Source organism: Anopheles funestus, chromosome 3RL (genome assembly GCF_943734845.2).
Source record: "Anopheles funestus chromosome 3RL, idAnoFuneDA-416_04, whole genome shotgun sequence".
NCBI classification, from domain to species: Eukaryota; Metazoa; Arthropoda; class Insecta; order Diptera; family Culicidae; genus Anopheles; species Anopheles funestus.
The window spans coordinates 45300617-45315714 of NC_064599.1; the positions used below are offsets into that span (position 1 = coordinate 45300617).

At 39.5% G+C, this 15098-nt stretch overlaps 2 protein-coding genes across 2 annotated transcripts in view; both read right to left on the reverse strand.

Annotated features, from left to right (window-relative positions):
* Nucleotides 1-12515, reverse strand: part of LOC125769450 (ankyrin repeat and LEM domain-containing protein 1-like) — a 361429-nt gene extending 348914 nt beyond the window's left edge. The window contains 4 exon segments of the mRNA XM_049438184.1: nt 4818-6759; nt 9132-9215; nt 11408-11896; nt 11899-12515. Of these exon segments, the coding sequence (XP_049294141.1) occupies nt 5671-6759; nt 9132-9215; nt 11408-11896; nt 11899-12036 (1800 nt within the window). The 5' untranslated portion in view covers nt 12037-12515 and the 3' untranslated portion in view covers nt 4818-5670.
* On the reverse strand, nt 1361-3283 carry LOC125768306 (uncharacterized). Its single transcript, XM_049435754.1, has 2 exons — nt 2869-3283; nt 1361-2392 (listed from the first exon to the last, which is right to left on the reverse strand). The coding sequence occupies exons 1-2, from the start codon at nt 3034-3036 to the stop codon at nt 1619-1621; spliced, it is 942 nt and encodes a 313-aa protein (XP_049291711.1). The 5' UTR covers nt 3037-3283; the 3' UTR covers nt 1361-1618.
* Nucleotides 12516-15098: the final 2583 nt, after the last annotated feature.

Sequence of the window (15098 nt, forward strand, 5' to 3'; positions counted from 1 at the left end):
ATTTTATCATTTATTGATGATTTTCTATTAGACTGATAAATTTTATAATGTGGAAAACCGGCGGACACTGTGACTTTAATCCACGCTCGCACACGTCTACTATCAAAAAAGCAAAAGCCGTAGATTCGTTTTTTCTCTTTATTTTGAACGCTAAAACGGAGCCAAGCGCAAGGATAAAATTTATCAGTGTTCTCTTCTCCGCTTCTCGTATTCCACTAAACGCCATCTGTACTTGTTCCAGTCTCGTTGACAGTGGGCCTTCCTGACAGTTCGCCAACTGTCACCACTTACTGGTGATGGCCGCGCACATTACACATATAATGGAATTGAAAAACTAAATCATAAATGAGTCTAAAAATATCGAATTAATAAAAATTGACCAAAATTTGTGCTGCATATAAACGTATTTCATTTGTAAGTGTTAGTGATTTGTTCCACCAAAATCGTATACGATTTTGTCGGTCAATTCCCGTATAAAACCATTCGAAAATAAACGGAACGCTGGAGCTGTGCCACCAGCTTTACCAAGAATTCTCTACTATTGTGGATAACTATCAACTCGGAGACAATACGACTTACGCTTACGCTATTGTACACAATACTCTATAGACTTCTATGGAAAAATTCGTCAATATTGAAGCTACTGTTGCAGGATTTGAGAGGAAGCTTCAGTTTACCACCAACTTTTGTGCTCTTCGGTAGGGTTTGAAATGTGCAAAAATGCCGAAAAATAAAAATTTTATTGTTGATTTAATCGAAGCATGGAAGAATTTCCCATGCATTTGGAAAAAAGAAGATGCTCTTTATAGCAATTCTCTCGCAAGACACAGTGCTTTTAAAGAAATGCTGAACATATTGAAGATCTACGAACCAGACGCAGATGTTCAAGCCGTAAAAAATAAGTTAAACTACTTTAAAAAAGCATTCCACGCAGAACGTGTGAAAGTTGAGAGAAGTTCGCGAAGCGGTGTAGGTACGAAGGATGTTTACCAGCCAAAGTTGTGGTATTATGAACTTCTGCAGTTTTTATCGCCAACATGTGAAACGAACCATTTTTCTAATATGGATAGTACCGACGAGGAAGCTGTGGAAACAAGTATCACTCGTGATAATACGGTAATGTAAAGCACCGCTTAAAAGTTCATCAAAGTTTTATGAAAACCCGTTTATATGAATAGTTTATTTTTATTCCAGGAGAATACATACGACGAGGAGTATTTGGAAGAATCATTTTTAGATGAGAGTTCATCATACGTGCATGATGATGACAATGTTCCCGGGCCTTCGAGAAATCATCGCGGAACGCAACAAGCTAAAGCAAAAGACAATGAAAAAGAACTGAGAAAAAAGGTAATGAAACTCGTGGCAGACAGATTAGAGAAGAACACAGAAAATGAATTTATTGAATATATAAGAAAAGAATTGCTTGAAGTGCCACCAGAAATGTTACGATACACCAAAAAAATGATAAGTGAAGCCATATTATTAGGGCAAGAAGGACAATTGCGCATCAATTCTCGAATTGTAACGGACTAATTTTTATTATTACTTCCATTCTACTGAATTCAAATATACTGCCGAAAGAGAAAAATACATGAAAAGTAATGAATTATGTGCATTATTCGTTTTGAATGGATTCGTCTTGCCAGTGAACTCTACCTTCGTTCATAAAATATTCTACATATTTTGATCTTACATTTTTTGCCTCTGCTAACACATTCGTAGAAGACGACGCTGGCGGGATAATTAATTCTGATTCCGAAATTGCATCATAATCGCCCAAACTATAGGAGCTTGAAGTTTGTGCAAGAAAGTTATGCAGATAGCAACAAGTTAAAATTAGCAATTTAATATTATCGACGTCCTTGAGCAAAATAGTGGAATGAAATATTCTAAACCTACTAGCTAAAATACCGAACACATTTTCCACTACTCTTCTAGCACGGGACAAGCAATAATTAAAAACCCTGCGTGGATAATTCAATTGCCTTTTGTTAAATGGTTTTAAAAAATTTGTTCGCAGGGCAAATGCTTCATCGCCTATAAATACATAGGGGAGGTTAACGCAACTATTCGGAGGAGCAGCATCGGGTGGTATATTTAATTGGTTTTCAACTAATTTCTGATAAAATTTGGTTTTTTTAATACAACCACCGTCCGACTCGCTCCCTGCTCCACCTACATCACACATAATAAATGTATAATTTGAGTCTGCTATTGCCATCAGGATGACACTGTTGAATTTTTTATAATTAAAAAAATTGGATCCGCTGCTTGGAGGAGGCGTAATTTTTACATGCTTTCCATCCGCTGCTCCCAGACAGTTTGGAAATTGCCATTTGTTGCTAAAACCACTGGCAATATTTTTCCATTCCTGTTGGGTGCGAGGCATCTGTAAAAAAAATTGGATGTAAGTGTTTGTCCACAGGAACATTTATAAAAAAAAATGTTTTTTTTTTTAATTTTGTGGTCTAAGGTATAGAAACAGTAGCCCAAATAGAAACTATGCACGAGGCACGATTAATATACTGCTCAAGAACACAAACCAGAAGAATCAGAAGGCATGTCCAGATAAATAAGTATGAAAATACAAAGTTCTTATACTGTGAGTTCTGCATTTGAAAATTATGTTTTTGATCTGTTTTTAAAATGATTCCTTACACAAATGATTTGAAAAATGATCCCGAAAGAGCAAACAAATTCGTATAAATAATCAATGATAACAAAACACCGGATGAATCAGTTACTAAAATGTTAAGTTTGATCATGTTAGATTTCTATTTTAAGTTAAATTGAGGCAGTTCGTTATTATTTCAGATTAATGGTCCGATGACTATGTGAATTTAATGGTAAACTTTTGTAAAATACCTTCATGTACTCCTTCAAAACGTGTATTATGGCTCGGCATGTTTCAGGTATTATATTCGTTAGCGATGGTTGAGAAATTCCTGTGTGAAACCGTACATCGCGGTACGTTCCACCGCTGATTAAAAAACGCAACGTTGCACTTAACCGTTCATGTGCACTGATCGCCATTCTGAGATGCGTGTTCTTGCGCTAGTTAAGTTTCGGACGAATGATGAGCGGATGAAATAATTGTTAACGCGTCGAGTGCCGATTACTGAATGTTAGTTTATTGCCTTTACAGCCAATAATTGGGTGGATGGAGGAAGGGAGGGAACGGAGGTGTACCGAACTGCGACGACGTCAGAATTGTATCGATGCACTAGTTCTGCCGAATAGCAATTTTGTTGCTAATTGGTTTTATGCTGTCCGTGCATTTGGATGCGGTCGGAAACAGCAACGGACATCGATGTTGCTGACATTGATATTGCTGACGATGACGTTGACTCTTAACTCGCTCAATCAGAGGTGTAACTTTTTGAAGAAGCAGGAAATAGGATTCCTCGTTCATCCTTACATAATTAAGCCAATCATGCGGTGTCGTAACTCCTCCATCATGTTGACGTGGGAAAATTTGGCCCGTTTGGCGTGTAACCGTTTAACCCACTTTTCTCGTTTTTTCTTTTTCGGTGGAATTGCAAGAACAACCGCCACAGCCAACAGCAAATCTTCATCCATTTCAACACTATTGATAAAGTGAATACAATGTGATTAAATCGCCTGAAAAAACAACTACAAAATCGTTTGTTTACATTACCCTACGCGGGTTTTCCAGTGCAAGTCGATTCAATGACAGATTCTACCACACGGTGACAGAATCTACACAGGACAAACCGAATGTTTTTTACCATGCCTTCCATGTCAAATCGATTTTGACACATTCTACCATGGTAAAAACCAAGCAAAAGTACATAATGTAATCGGCCCTTTAGAGTCAAAAATTTATGCGTTAGAGTCAAAAATTGATGCTCACTGGCAAAAATTGATGCGCTCTGTCAAAAATTGATGCTTTACAGACAAAATTTGATGAGCACTGTCAAAAATAGGTGCCTTCGAGACAAAATTGGGTGACTTAGGATTAAAATTCGGTGGCATCGGCTGTATCAGGTCTATCCATCTTCTGACTTATCCTTCTTGTTCACAATGTGAACATAAAAATCATGACGAAAACCCATTGTCACAGCTCATCGGCTCTTATCAGAGCCACCAGATATATACAAAAAGATATTTTTGAGACCTTTGAAAACACTATACAATGTAAGAGATCCTTGAATGATCTTTTTTTCTTTTTAGACGACGACGATGCATTTGCAACAACTGAGACATTTATTTTGCATTGGACCATCAAACACGGAAAAATCAGTCCACCATGCTGAGGGACCATTCGGATTGATACTGTCATGTGAAAAACGCGTGCTGTTGCCACAGAGCCACATTAATTTACATTAAGAGCCACCACTAATTTTTTATTATAATTATTACAATTATTTTTAATGCGGAAATAAATTATTTTTTATGCAAAAAAATCGGAGCGATGGAGCTGTGCCACCACCCTTATACCTTTTGATGGGTCTAAAATACGCAGGCAACAAAAAGCGTCGGACTTTTAATGAAAGCAAGCGTCGCTTTGAACGCTGTAGAAGAAGCGAAACGGCATATATACGCAAGTATCTTGTTCGGAAAAGTGATGAAAATCGTGCGCTACCAAAGCCACCGCATTTGTTTTACGACCGTTTCAAAAGATGCAATAATTTGTGTTACTGCTTCGGATTGATTTAAGCTTGATATGTAGGGTAAGTCTGCCAATATTTGGCATCATGTAATTACCCGAGAATAAAGGAAACCATGCGTCGGGTTTAAACATGTTTAATGGTGCAGTTTTGCGAATTTTCATATTAACATAATTGTTTCACTAGGGGCGGCCCGGTGGTGCATGTGAAAAACGGCGCCCGTCCACACGGCAGGGACCGGGTTCAAATCCCATCCGGACCGTCTCCCCGTAGCATGGACTGACTATCCTGCTACGTGGTAAAATAAGTCTTGATACGTCCAGGCCGTTCTAACCGAGCAAAAAAAAAAAAAAATTGTTTCACTACAACACAACTGGTTCGGTATAGTTCTAGATCATCGGTGCACTTCTTTAGTTGTACTCTAATTCGAATCCATCCTGGACTGAAAAGCACTATTGTTAGATACAATCAGTTTAAGAACATCAACAAAAAAAATTGTGTGTCGTGTTTTTGTCTATTATTTAACGATGAAAGGACTGAAATTTCTGTCAGGAGGATGCATGACCCTAAGAGAGTAAGTTAGGAAATCAGTACTATTATGTAGAACAACAACAGAATTGGCTTTAGGTGATTTTGTTTAGTTGTATGAGAAATCAAAGTGCATCAGTAACGCTTCAGCGGCAGAACGAACAGATAGTTATAGAAAAGTGTATTGCGGCTGCAGATATGGTTAATCTTAAAGACATTACCGGTGGAAAATAGGAGTATTATACGATAAGTTTTTGATAAACGATTTTTTTAAATAAATGTTTTTTGTTGGAGCAACATAACCAATGCCATGGATTTTATTGTGTTATGGATTACTACGAAGCGTACGAAGGATGAATGTAGTCCTATCCATTGTAAGCTCCTTCACGTAAAATCATATTTTCAATCAGTTTTATTAGTAAAATAGGAATGCGGTATAAGCAAATAGACATGATAGACAAAATATACAAACTGACTGTTGGAAAAAGGCTCTCTTTTTCATCTCAAATCACAGACCATTTGGCAACAGTTGCGTTTCACCCTCGGCCAGATGAATGAGCATCGCTTTGTACAGCAACAATATTCCAAGTTGCTTGCGTTTCTTCATTGGCCACGAAAGGCACGTGGACTAATAATCGCCCCGCTTCAGATTAGTCAAATTTTGTAGCCCAAACGCGTCTATAATGGCGGCCTCACGTGTGTATGCCTCCGCCGGCATGATGTTGTGGAAGATGTGCAAAAATACAACTCCCTTGCCAGCACACCAAATATCGATGAGCTTCCTGCTGTCAGCAGCCATTTGTTTGCGATTTAAAACCTTCCCGGTCTCACAAAATTTATTAACCTTGTTGACACATTCCTCTTCGCTAGATCGAAACACAACTTTCTCTGCTGCAACCATCAAATCACCCACATTGCGGTCACAATCGTCTTCCGACCGGCATTTCTTGTGATGGTAAAGCTTCATTGCATCGTACAGATGGCAGTAGGGTCGGTTACTTTTACCCTTACCGACGTAAAATACTGAGCTTAGGCAACGCTTCCATAGCTCGAGTGGCTGGAGAAGCTTTTGCTGTGCTGGCAGGTTGTTGCTTATGCAAGGATCAAGTAACAGATAAATAAAGCTCTTGTCTAGATGTCCCTCGCGGAAATTGCGAACTGCTTTAGCTGTGCTCGATTGAAATTCGGAGGCCATCTCCTGCTCCAGACACTGTTGCTCAACGATCCTTTTGAACATATCCTCTTTCCGTATCGTCGCCATCAACTCGACGGAGTAACCTAACAGAATAGCGGGTAAATATGTTAATGATTCGTGCAAAAAATAAATTACCGGATGGCGCTGGAATTAGACGAGCTTCCGCAGGTAAAGCTTTTTTGTACTTTTTGTAATTGGACCGGGAGCCTCACCGAAGGTGGTCAGTTCTGCACGCAATACATCCGTATCGTAATCTAGTGGAGGCAACGTAAGCGTGGTTGAAACACTAGTTAACGACGCAGTTCTTCCCGTTACTGATGGCGGATATTTTAGTTCTTGTGCTGAGACAATTTCGCGACCGTCTTCCGAGATCGCCCGAATCGACGCAGTATTGCTCATTTTCTTCTCCCGAAACATCACACCCGCCTCAGTCGTCATACAGATAAGTGAAGAATACATTCACACAGACGATGTGTCCCCTGCCGCATCCAATTCTCCATTACACTCGTCCAATTAATGTACAGACGGATCATGTTCAGTTTTAGTTTCAAATCCTTCCAAGGTTGCCTCCGGTTTGTTCATCTCCAGGGTCTCTAAATGCATTTCCGAAATGACAGGTTTAACGATAACCTCCAAAGGGTTCTGTTCGTCTGGTGCAGTCACGAACGTTTCGTCAATGATCGATCCCACGTTCTCCGAGAAGCTGTTCAAAATCCTAGCGATGTCATCTAACCGTCGCACGTTGGGACAGAGGGCGGACATTTCAGAAAAAATGGAAGTGTTAGCTTCTTAAAGTAAGTTATGTGAATAGATAGTCAAATAGTTGAATAAGAAGAATCTAAAGTTTCAACCCAATACATTAATATATGTATGAGTTACATGCGACCAAAGTTGAAAATGTGTAAAAAGTGTTACGATTTTTCGGTTTTCCTACATTGTTTTTAAATAATTTTTTTAACGTTTCCTTTTTGTTTTCCGGTACACAAATGATATTGATGGAAAGGTTTTGAACTTAGCTAATTGAAAATCATGAGAAAAGAATAAATTATTTGTCGAAAATTAACTTTCAACATCTTTTTAAATGAATTCTTCTACAAAAAATCCACTTATCCAACTTTACTAATCCAGAACTAAAAAGGTTAGAAACAAGACATTTCAGTTTTTGTACGAAAATATAGATACACATGTTACCTAACTATACTGAAAGAATCAGCTGCCCGTTCTTGCCCGATTTTGAGTTAGAACGGATTTAGTGTGCATTCTGTATGGCCATTGGGTCGACATTGTTAGCTATGCCAGGTATGAATTTTGACAGGAGCAGTTTAGACTGCGCAGTTCCCTGACTGTGTAAATTGCCTTAATAACCACTGTTGAGGGCTTTTTCAAGACAGATATGCCCTGATAATGCCTTAATAGGCAGATTTTGCCAATGGGGTTCAGTGAGTTGTATGACACTTGCGTGATCTCGTCCTCTGCGAGTAAACAAATCAGTAGCGTTGAAACTTATCGAGGATTACTTAAGGAGCATTCAACGAGGATTACTTGTAAGCGTTTATTAATAAGTTAAATGCTTTTGTGTGTGAGTTAATGCACTTATCTAAAGCTATTAAAAGATATAAAACAGAATAAATCACATATATATATTCTGAATTTCAGTATTAGCTGCGCTACATCATAGAGAACACAATGCAATCTTTTCCATTGCGTGACATAGTGAATCAGTTTGATTTTCGTCATTCTCAATCCATAAACACGAAAAAAGCTTTAGATTATATCAATACAAAAGTGTCACTTCAAGATTTAGATATCGACAGTACGTGTTGTAAAGTGAAAAATGTATTTGTACGAGCTAAAGAGGAATGGTGCAAGTGTCATCGTATGCGAGAACGCTTTGAAGCAAATAATAGCTTGTGGTTGAATTCAGTTTTTAAAATACACCCTGCTAAACCGACCACTTTAAAAGTAACAGAAAAAAGCAATAGAAGTTCATACAAACTATTCGGAGAACTAAGTGCAAGACAAAAAAGAAGGCGTATCGATACTTTAGAAAATTCCGTGAGAATACAGTCTGTAGAAGAAGTCTTACATTTAGCACGCCGGAAAGCTTATCAACAGAAAGAATACGAAATTATGAAAAAGATCAGTTGCTTATTAAGTTCACCTTATGACTTAGTGATATTAACAAAACCTACTGGTATGCTAAGTGTTGAGGAAGCATTATCGTTTTTTGTGGATCACGATTTGAGCAAAGCACAATACATAGCAATACATGCCACTTTTTCGTCACGATTACCCTCTTACCAATCCATAAGACAGGCAAAAATGTCATGTATGCCTACGATTGAAATCATTGGATACACAGAAAGTGAAATTAAAGTGAACTTGCAGAGCCTTGTTGACTGCACAGCACGTAGGATAATAGATATGCTAGAAGATAAAATAAGTGAATTTTTAACAGACAATGGGATGAGTGCGATTAAATTAAAGCTTCTTTTTACTTTTGGCATGGATGGATCATCGGGGCATGCACAGTACCATCAACGATTTGTAAATAGCCAACAGTCTGATGATGCTAGCATTTTAATCAGTGTAACAAGCCCAATCCAGCTTTACGTTGATGACGCATCCCAATATCGATGAAGATCTTATCACTCGGTTCAGAAATATTTTAATTGCGATAAACAGTCATCATCCACTAAATCCTGAAAAAGTACAACAGTACTGCAACGATACTTATCGCAGGTATTTAGAGATTTACAGTTGGTTCAAAATACCCGCAACGGTGCACAAAGTTCTAGCTCATGCCGGGCAATTGATCCTACATTCTCCAGTACCCTTAGGTTGTATTGGCGAAGAGCCTGGAGAGGTCAGACATAAATATTTTAGAAAAGATAGAGAGCACCATGCCAGGAAAAAATCTAGAAAAGATAACTTAACCGATGTTTTTGTTCGTGCTCTAATAAGTAGTGATCCCAAGATAAGTACGTTATCATTAGGTAATAAGGTTCAGCGAAAACGAACAACGGCTTATCCGGAGACTGTAGAAACTTTTTTTACTTTTCATGGTAGTACGAACAATGAAATAGACAACAAAGATGAAGATAGTGATGCAGATTCCTTAAATATGTTATGGGATGAACTAGATAGGTTAAACGAAATGTTAGAAGACGATAATTGTTAAAGCTGCCGAATGTTTAGTTTATGTACTTGGGCTTATTCTGTTATTATCTTTCTCATTTAAATTGTTACTTGTTGTAACTTAGATACACTGTGCACTTAAATAGTTGATGGCATAACGGTCGGACCGTACTTTAGGCAAAAATAAACAAATTAATGAATAAAGAAAAGTTTTCAATTGACAATTACTATAACTTATGCGTCAATATTTGGTTAACAAACGTATTGCATTTTTATTTAACCCTATTGTCAATGACCGCCTACCTGGGTAAGTTTTGCACTTTTGTTTCTTAATATCTTTTTATAGGAAAGTCGTACAGACTTGAAATTTTTAGAATGCCTAGAAAAACATGTTTTTCACCATTTCGTACAAAGAAAAAAATTTAAAAATAATTTTTAACATTTTTTAAATATTTTTTTCGATTGATACCCCTTATATCTACGACCGCCTACCCGGGTAGGCCATACGATTTGTATGGGGTTTTCATTTTTTTCGGATTCTGAAGCGTATATCTTTTGATCTGCTCGTCTTATTTGCATGAAACTTTCAATATGGATTGGTTTTTTAGTTGTCCAACTAATATCATTTAGCTGATAATTTAAAAAATTCTGGTTTCCAGTTTTTTTGCATTTTTACAAATTTTTCTCCGTATATCTATGATCGCCTGACCGGGTAGGCCATGGGATTTATAAGGGAGTTTTTATTTTCTCGGAAGTTTTCTGGGACAACCATCAGCCGAGATACCTCAGGAAGAACCAAACATAAAGGAAATTGCTATTTATGTCAAAAAACTTGCTTGATCTTCGCGTTCTGAATTTAACACATATTTCTCCAAATGTAAATAATTTGAAATATTAGCACTTAGGGTTAGTAATATGATAACATTTGAGGTTTATAGTAGCTTACGTGGAAAGCTCTTAATTATAAAAAAAGGATTTATTGTTTTTTTAATAACGCCGAGTTGCGAAAATAATGCACAAAAATTAAATATGAATAAAAATCATTAATTGGCTACAATTAACCCCGAAAAACTAGATATATATGCTTTATACATGATTTAGAATCCGAAAACTGCAAAATCCCATACAAATCGTATGGTCTACCCGGGTAGGCGGTCGTAGATATACCGAGAAAACTTTGTAAAAAATGCAAAATACACAAAACCAGAATTTTTAAAATTCTCAGCTAAATGATATTAGTTGGACAACTAAAAAACCCATCTTTCTTGAAAGTTTTATGAAAATACGACGAGCAGATCAAAAGATATACGCTTCAGAATCCGAAAAAAACGAAAACTCCCATACAAATTGTATGGCCTACCCGGGTAGGCGGTCGTAGAACAACGTGTATTTTTTTGGTCGTAGACACTACGGTTAAATAATCCCATTGACCTCCGACCTTCCCACTCCAATACTGTCCGCATATGTTTGTTTGCTCAGTGGCGCTATCTGGATTTCCAAGCGAATGCCTTCCTGTCATGATGTTTTAAATCAATATCAGCAAGTTTTCATCAAAATTCGTAGTAAATTTTATAGAAAACCGAAATGTCCTCTTGTTTATTCTACGCTGTCCCACTGTGCTTCGGTTCTTTCCTTCATTTCCGTGATCTTTTCCCGCCAAGATTCTATGAAGGACGTTCTTCTACCCGTAGGCTCACTATCTCAGTTCTACCTCAGTAAAGTTCTACAAATTACCCTTGGTTAGTTCAAAAAGGTTCGTACTATTGGGAACTTCTACGGTACAATCTGGCTGCTGTTCAACTCGTTTCTCTGTGGCGCAGGGGAAAGATTCTTTGGAAAGCATAATGATCGCTTCTGCTGGTAGAATGTTTTCCACATTGCAATTGGTGTCTTCGGAAAACAATGTTTAAAATCGATCCTTCCGCCGGCGCGTAATGTTCACGTAGTACGGACTGATAGCGTCAAAATTGTAGTGAATTTTATTTGGGGTGAAGGCACGCTCTTCAAGCACCTTTAGGGAAGTTGAAGGTTTAAGTAGAGTTGCCGGCAGCAAAAGATTGTTTTGATTCAACTGCCGTTGCTGTTCGAGCAAGAGCTGTTGCCGCTTACGCTCCATCTTCTTTTCAAATACGTGGTTCTGTATCACCTCCAGCGCTTCGTAATGACCCTCGTCGATAGCATGCTGAATCGGTGTACGGCCTTCCTCGTCCTGTAGTTCCACATTGCCGCCCGCTTTCAGGAACATTCGCAGGATTGTAACGCGCCCAAGATTGCAGGCCACATGAAGTGGGGTTAGCAACTGTTCGACCGTCGGCAGATTGGCATCACCACCGTGTTCCAACATTAGCGAGGTGGCTTTTGCGGCAAACGATTCATCGTCCGCTCCGATCACTAGATGCATCTAGGTGCTTCATCTTTGGCCAGCACGATCGTGTTCGGATTTGCACTGTGTTTAACGAGCAGTAGTTGCACGTCCCCAATGTTGGCATCTTCGATGGCGTCCAACATACACAGCGCAAGATATTTATCCGAACGCGACATAGCTTAGTGTTATCACTGTCACACGTATTAGCTGAAGAGAACATGAGCTGAACAGAATTAGGATCATACGGACAACTACCGATTAATTTTTTAGCTTTCCTACCGATAACGAAGAAAACAATCTGGTCACGCTGTTGTTATGTAACAAAATTTAATGACTTACAGTCAAAAATTGGTGTGCACTGGCTAAAATTGATGCTTTACAGACAAAATTCGTTGCGCGCTGTAAAAAATAGGTACCCTCGAGACAAAAATTGATGACTTAGGATTAAAATTTGGTGGCAACGGCTATAAACCGGAGTAATTACTCCGGAATTACATTCGGGTCGCCCGGTCGGCATAATCAACACCAACACATTGATAAAATCACTCACCGCAACGGCAAAAAGTACTCAAAAATAGTGAGAGGTCAATATGAAATCTTCGGAAAATGTCATTTGGGTATTCACCACCGTTGCACAATTCAACGGTGAACAATGATCACATCGGATCAAGGATTTCCGCTTGCAGTGCAATCCATTGATCTAGCGAAGCGAGGCGACGCTTTCTGTCTCGAGCGAACGGACGCTTTCTGCCTCGAGCGAACGGACGCTTACTGCTTCGAGCGAACGGACGCTTACTGCCTCGAGCGAACGGACGCTTTCTGCTTCCGAACGCACAATATCCGTTCATGGCTCTCGATTGTTACGATCGCCATGGACAGTAGGCAATCGATCTGCTACCGCTATACATGGGGCGAGTTGCGGTGTAAATGCGCCAAAGCTCCAAGCTCCCCTTTTTCCACCACCGCTACTGTACTTCAGCGACATTCCAATAGCAAATACGGCACGGGGGTCGCATTCTTCGCCTGGCAGATCTGCCGGGTACGATACTCCGTTGCCAAGGCCGCCAGTGACGATAAGCCTAGCAGATGGGGTGTTGTATCCTTCGCCTGGCAGGTCTGCCGGGTACGATGTCCCGTCGCCAAGGCCGCCAGCGACAAAAACTGGAGTACTTTGTGTGAGGTGGCTCGCATTATCATGAAGACACTACAGGAATGATGGTGGGACGACAAAGTGGCCGAAGCTGCGGCAGATGCAGCAGCTATCACGAATGCCTCTGGGGAGGCGGATACCGAAATATCGAATCGGCTACAACGATATCGAGTGCAAAGGAACCGGCGCCGACGTGAGGGCCGTGGAGCACTGCTGGATATATTCCCTACACGGTCAGCGATTCATCGGCGTGAATCAGTGTCCTCTTCACAGCCTACAACAATACGGCCGGAAGCGCAACGTACGGCCTCACAACCGACTCTGACCATTCTCGCAAGTCGGGTGGTTTCCCGTGAGCGTGCGCAACATACTAGAGCGCGGAGACAACAGCAGTAACGGCAGCTGGAGGATGAGGACGATCCTCCAATCCCAGCCGATCTTCCCGTCACCGAAGAAGGCGGGAACAGTGGAAGTGACGAGTGGAAGTGACGAGTGGAAGTGACTTAGTCCCATGTCGTCAGACGAGGAGGCGGCCATCACCGCAGCGAAAACCGCGGCTGGTTAGTTTTGACCTACCAAAATAAAGAGAGGTGCATGAAGCACCCTAGCTGAGCAGCCGAAGCTGATTTAGTCTACCCACCAATCCACGGTAAAGATCGCCGCTTAAAAGTGCAAGCCATAGTCGCTTAGCCGCGTTAATGCTCCAGAAATGAGCAATGTCCCTTCCCCCATAACACCTGGCGGTATCAACCTGTGGGAGATGAGGGCTGCGCACATCGTGTGTTTTTAGTCGGTAAAAATCCGGCATGCGTTTTCGCCCGTATCTTTGGAAGATTTTACACGATGTAAAATAAATAAAAAACAAGGCCGCCAGCGATAAATTCCTCTTTACAACCGGTAAATTGCTCTTTGCATCGGGTAAATTGCTCCGAAGCAGTAAATAAAATGAAAAACGAGATACACGCAATAAGCAACAGTATCGAGACAATGAATGCGCATATTTTAAAACTTACACGAAAGCTGATACAGCAGGACCACCAACGAACAGCCGTTGTCGCAACTAGTGACACTAGCCTAAATATACCATTCTTTCCTGTAAAGACCGAGGAGGAATTGTATAAGTTAGAAATTTTCTTCGGCCAAATGGCAAATACGAATAACACGGTGAAACGACTAGGTGATATGGCGTCTGCGCGTGATTCATCAGGGAGACTAAGCGACGCGCTGTATACCGTGTTGAGTGGCAAAATCTTGTCCAAATGTAGTTGGCTAGGTGGTAGCAAAACCGGAGCACAACTTTCCCTAAAAAAATTTACACATGTAAAAACTATGTTGCGGTGCGTAGCCGGCATGAACATAGCTGAAAATAGAGAGTTTGAAAAGCTATTAAAACTGAAAGTGTTTCATGCCAAAGAAAGGCACATTCGAAACAAAAATAAAACAGCTGACTTTAGCGAAAAGCTAAAGCAAGCGACAGAAAACTAAAAAAAAAAACTAACATTCTTTCACTCTTTGATACATCGTGTATCGGACTTCATCTGCTCAGAACTGAATTCACCTCTATCCGAATAATTAGTACTGCATACGAAAATCGATCTGAATGAAATTTTTGTATTCAGTCCCATCGCTAGTAAACATTCCGTTTTGATGACATAATATTTGGCACCTCTTCCGTCGTTTGAATTCACTTTGTTGTGTAAGGTCCTGTTTTATTAGCTGTAGCGCTACAAGTACAAATAAATATTGTGTTGTTAGATACTAAGAACAATACGGTTAATATTAACAACAAGGCGTTACCTTATGTTCAAATTTTAAAAAGTTTTGAACAAATAATTTTGATAATTTTTCTTCTTAAGATCGGCCTGACCGTATCGAGAATTTTGATAGTTTAAATGATATACCTAACTAAATGTAAATGCAATGAAATGAAAAAAAAAATCTGAAAGCGTTAGTAAAAGACCAGTGAATTTGGATTAATTAATTTACGATTTCTATAAGATAGGTTGAGTAAAAAACAAATTTAGTATTACAAAAAAAAATCCCATTAAGAATCCTTCCTTTATGTTGTTAGTAAGATAAACAAGCTCA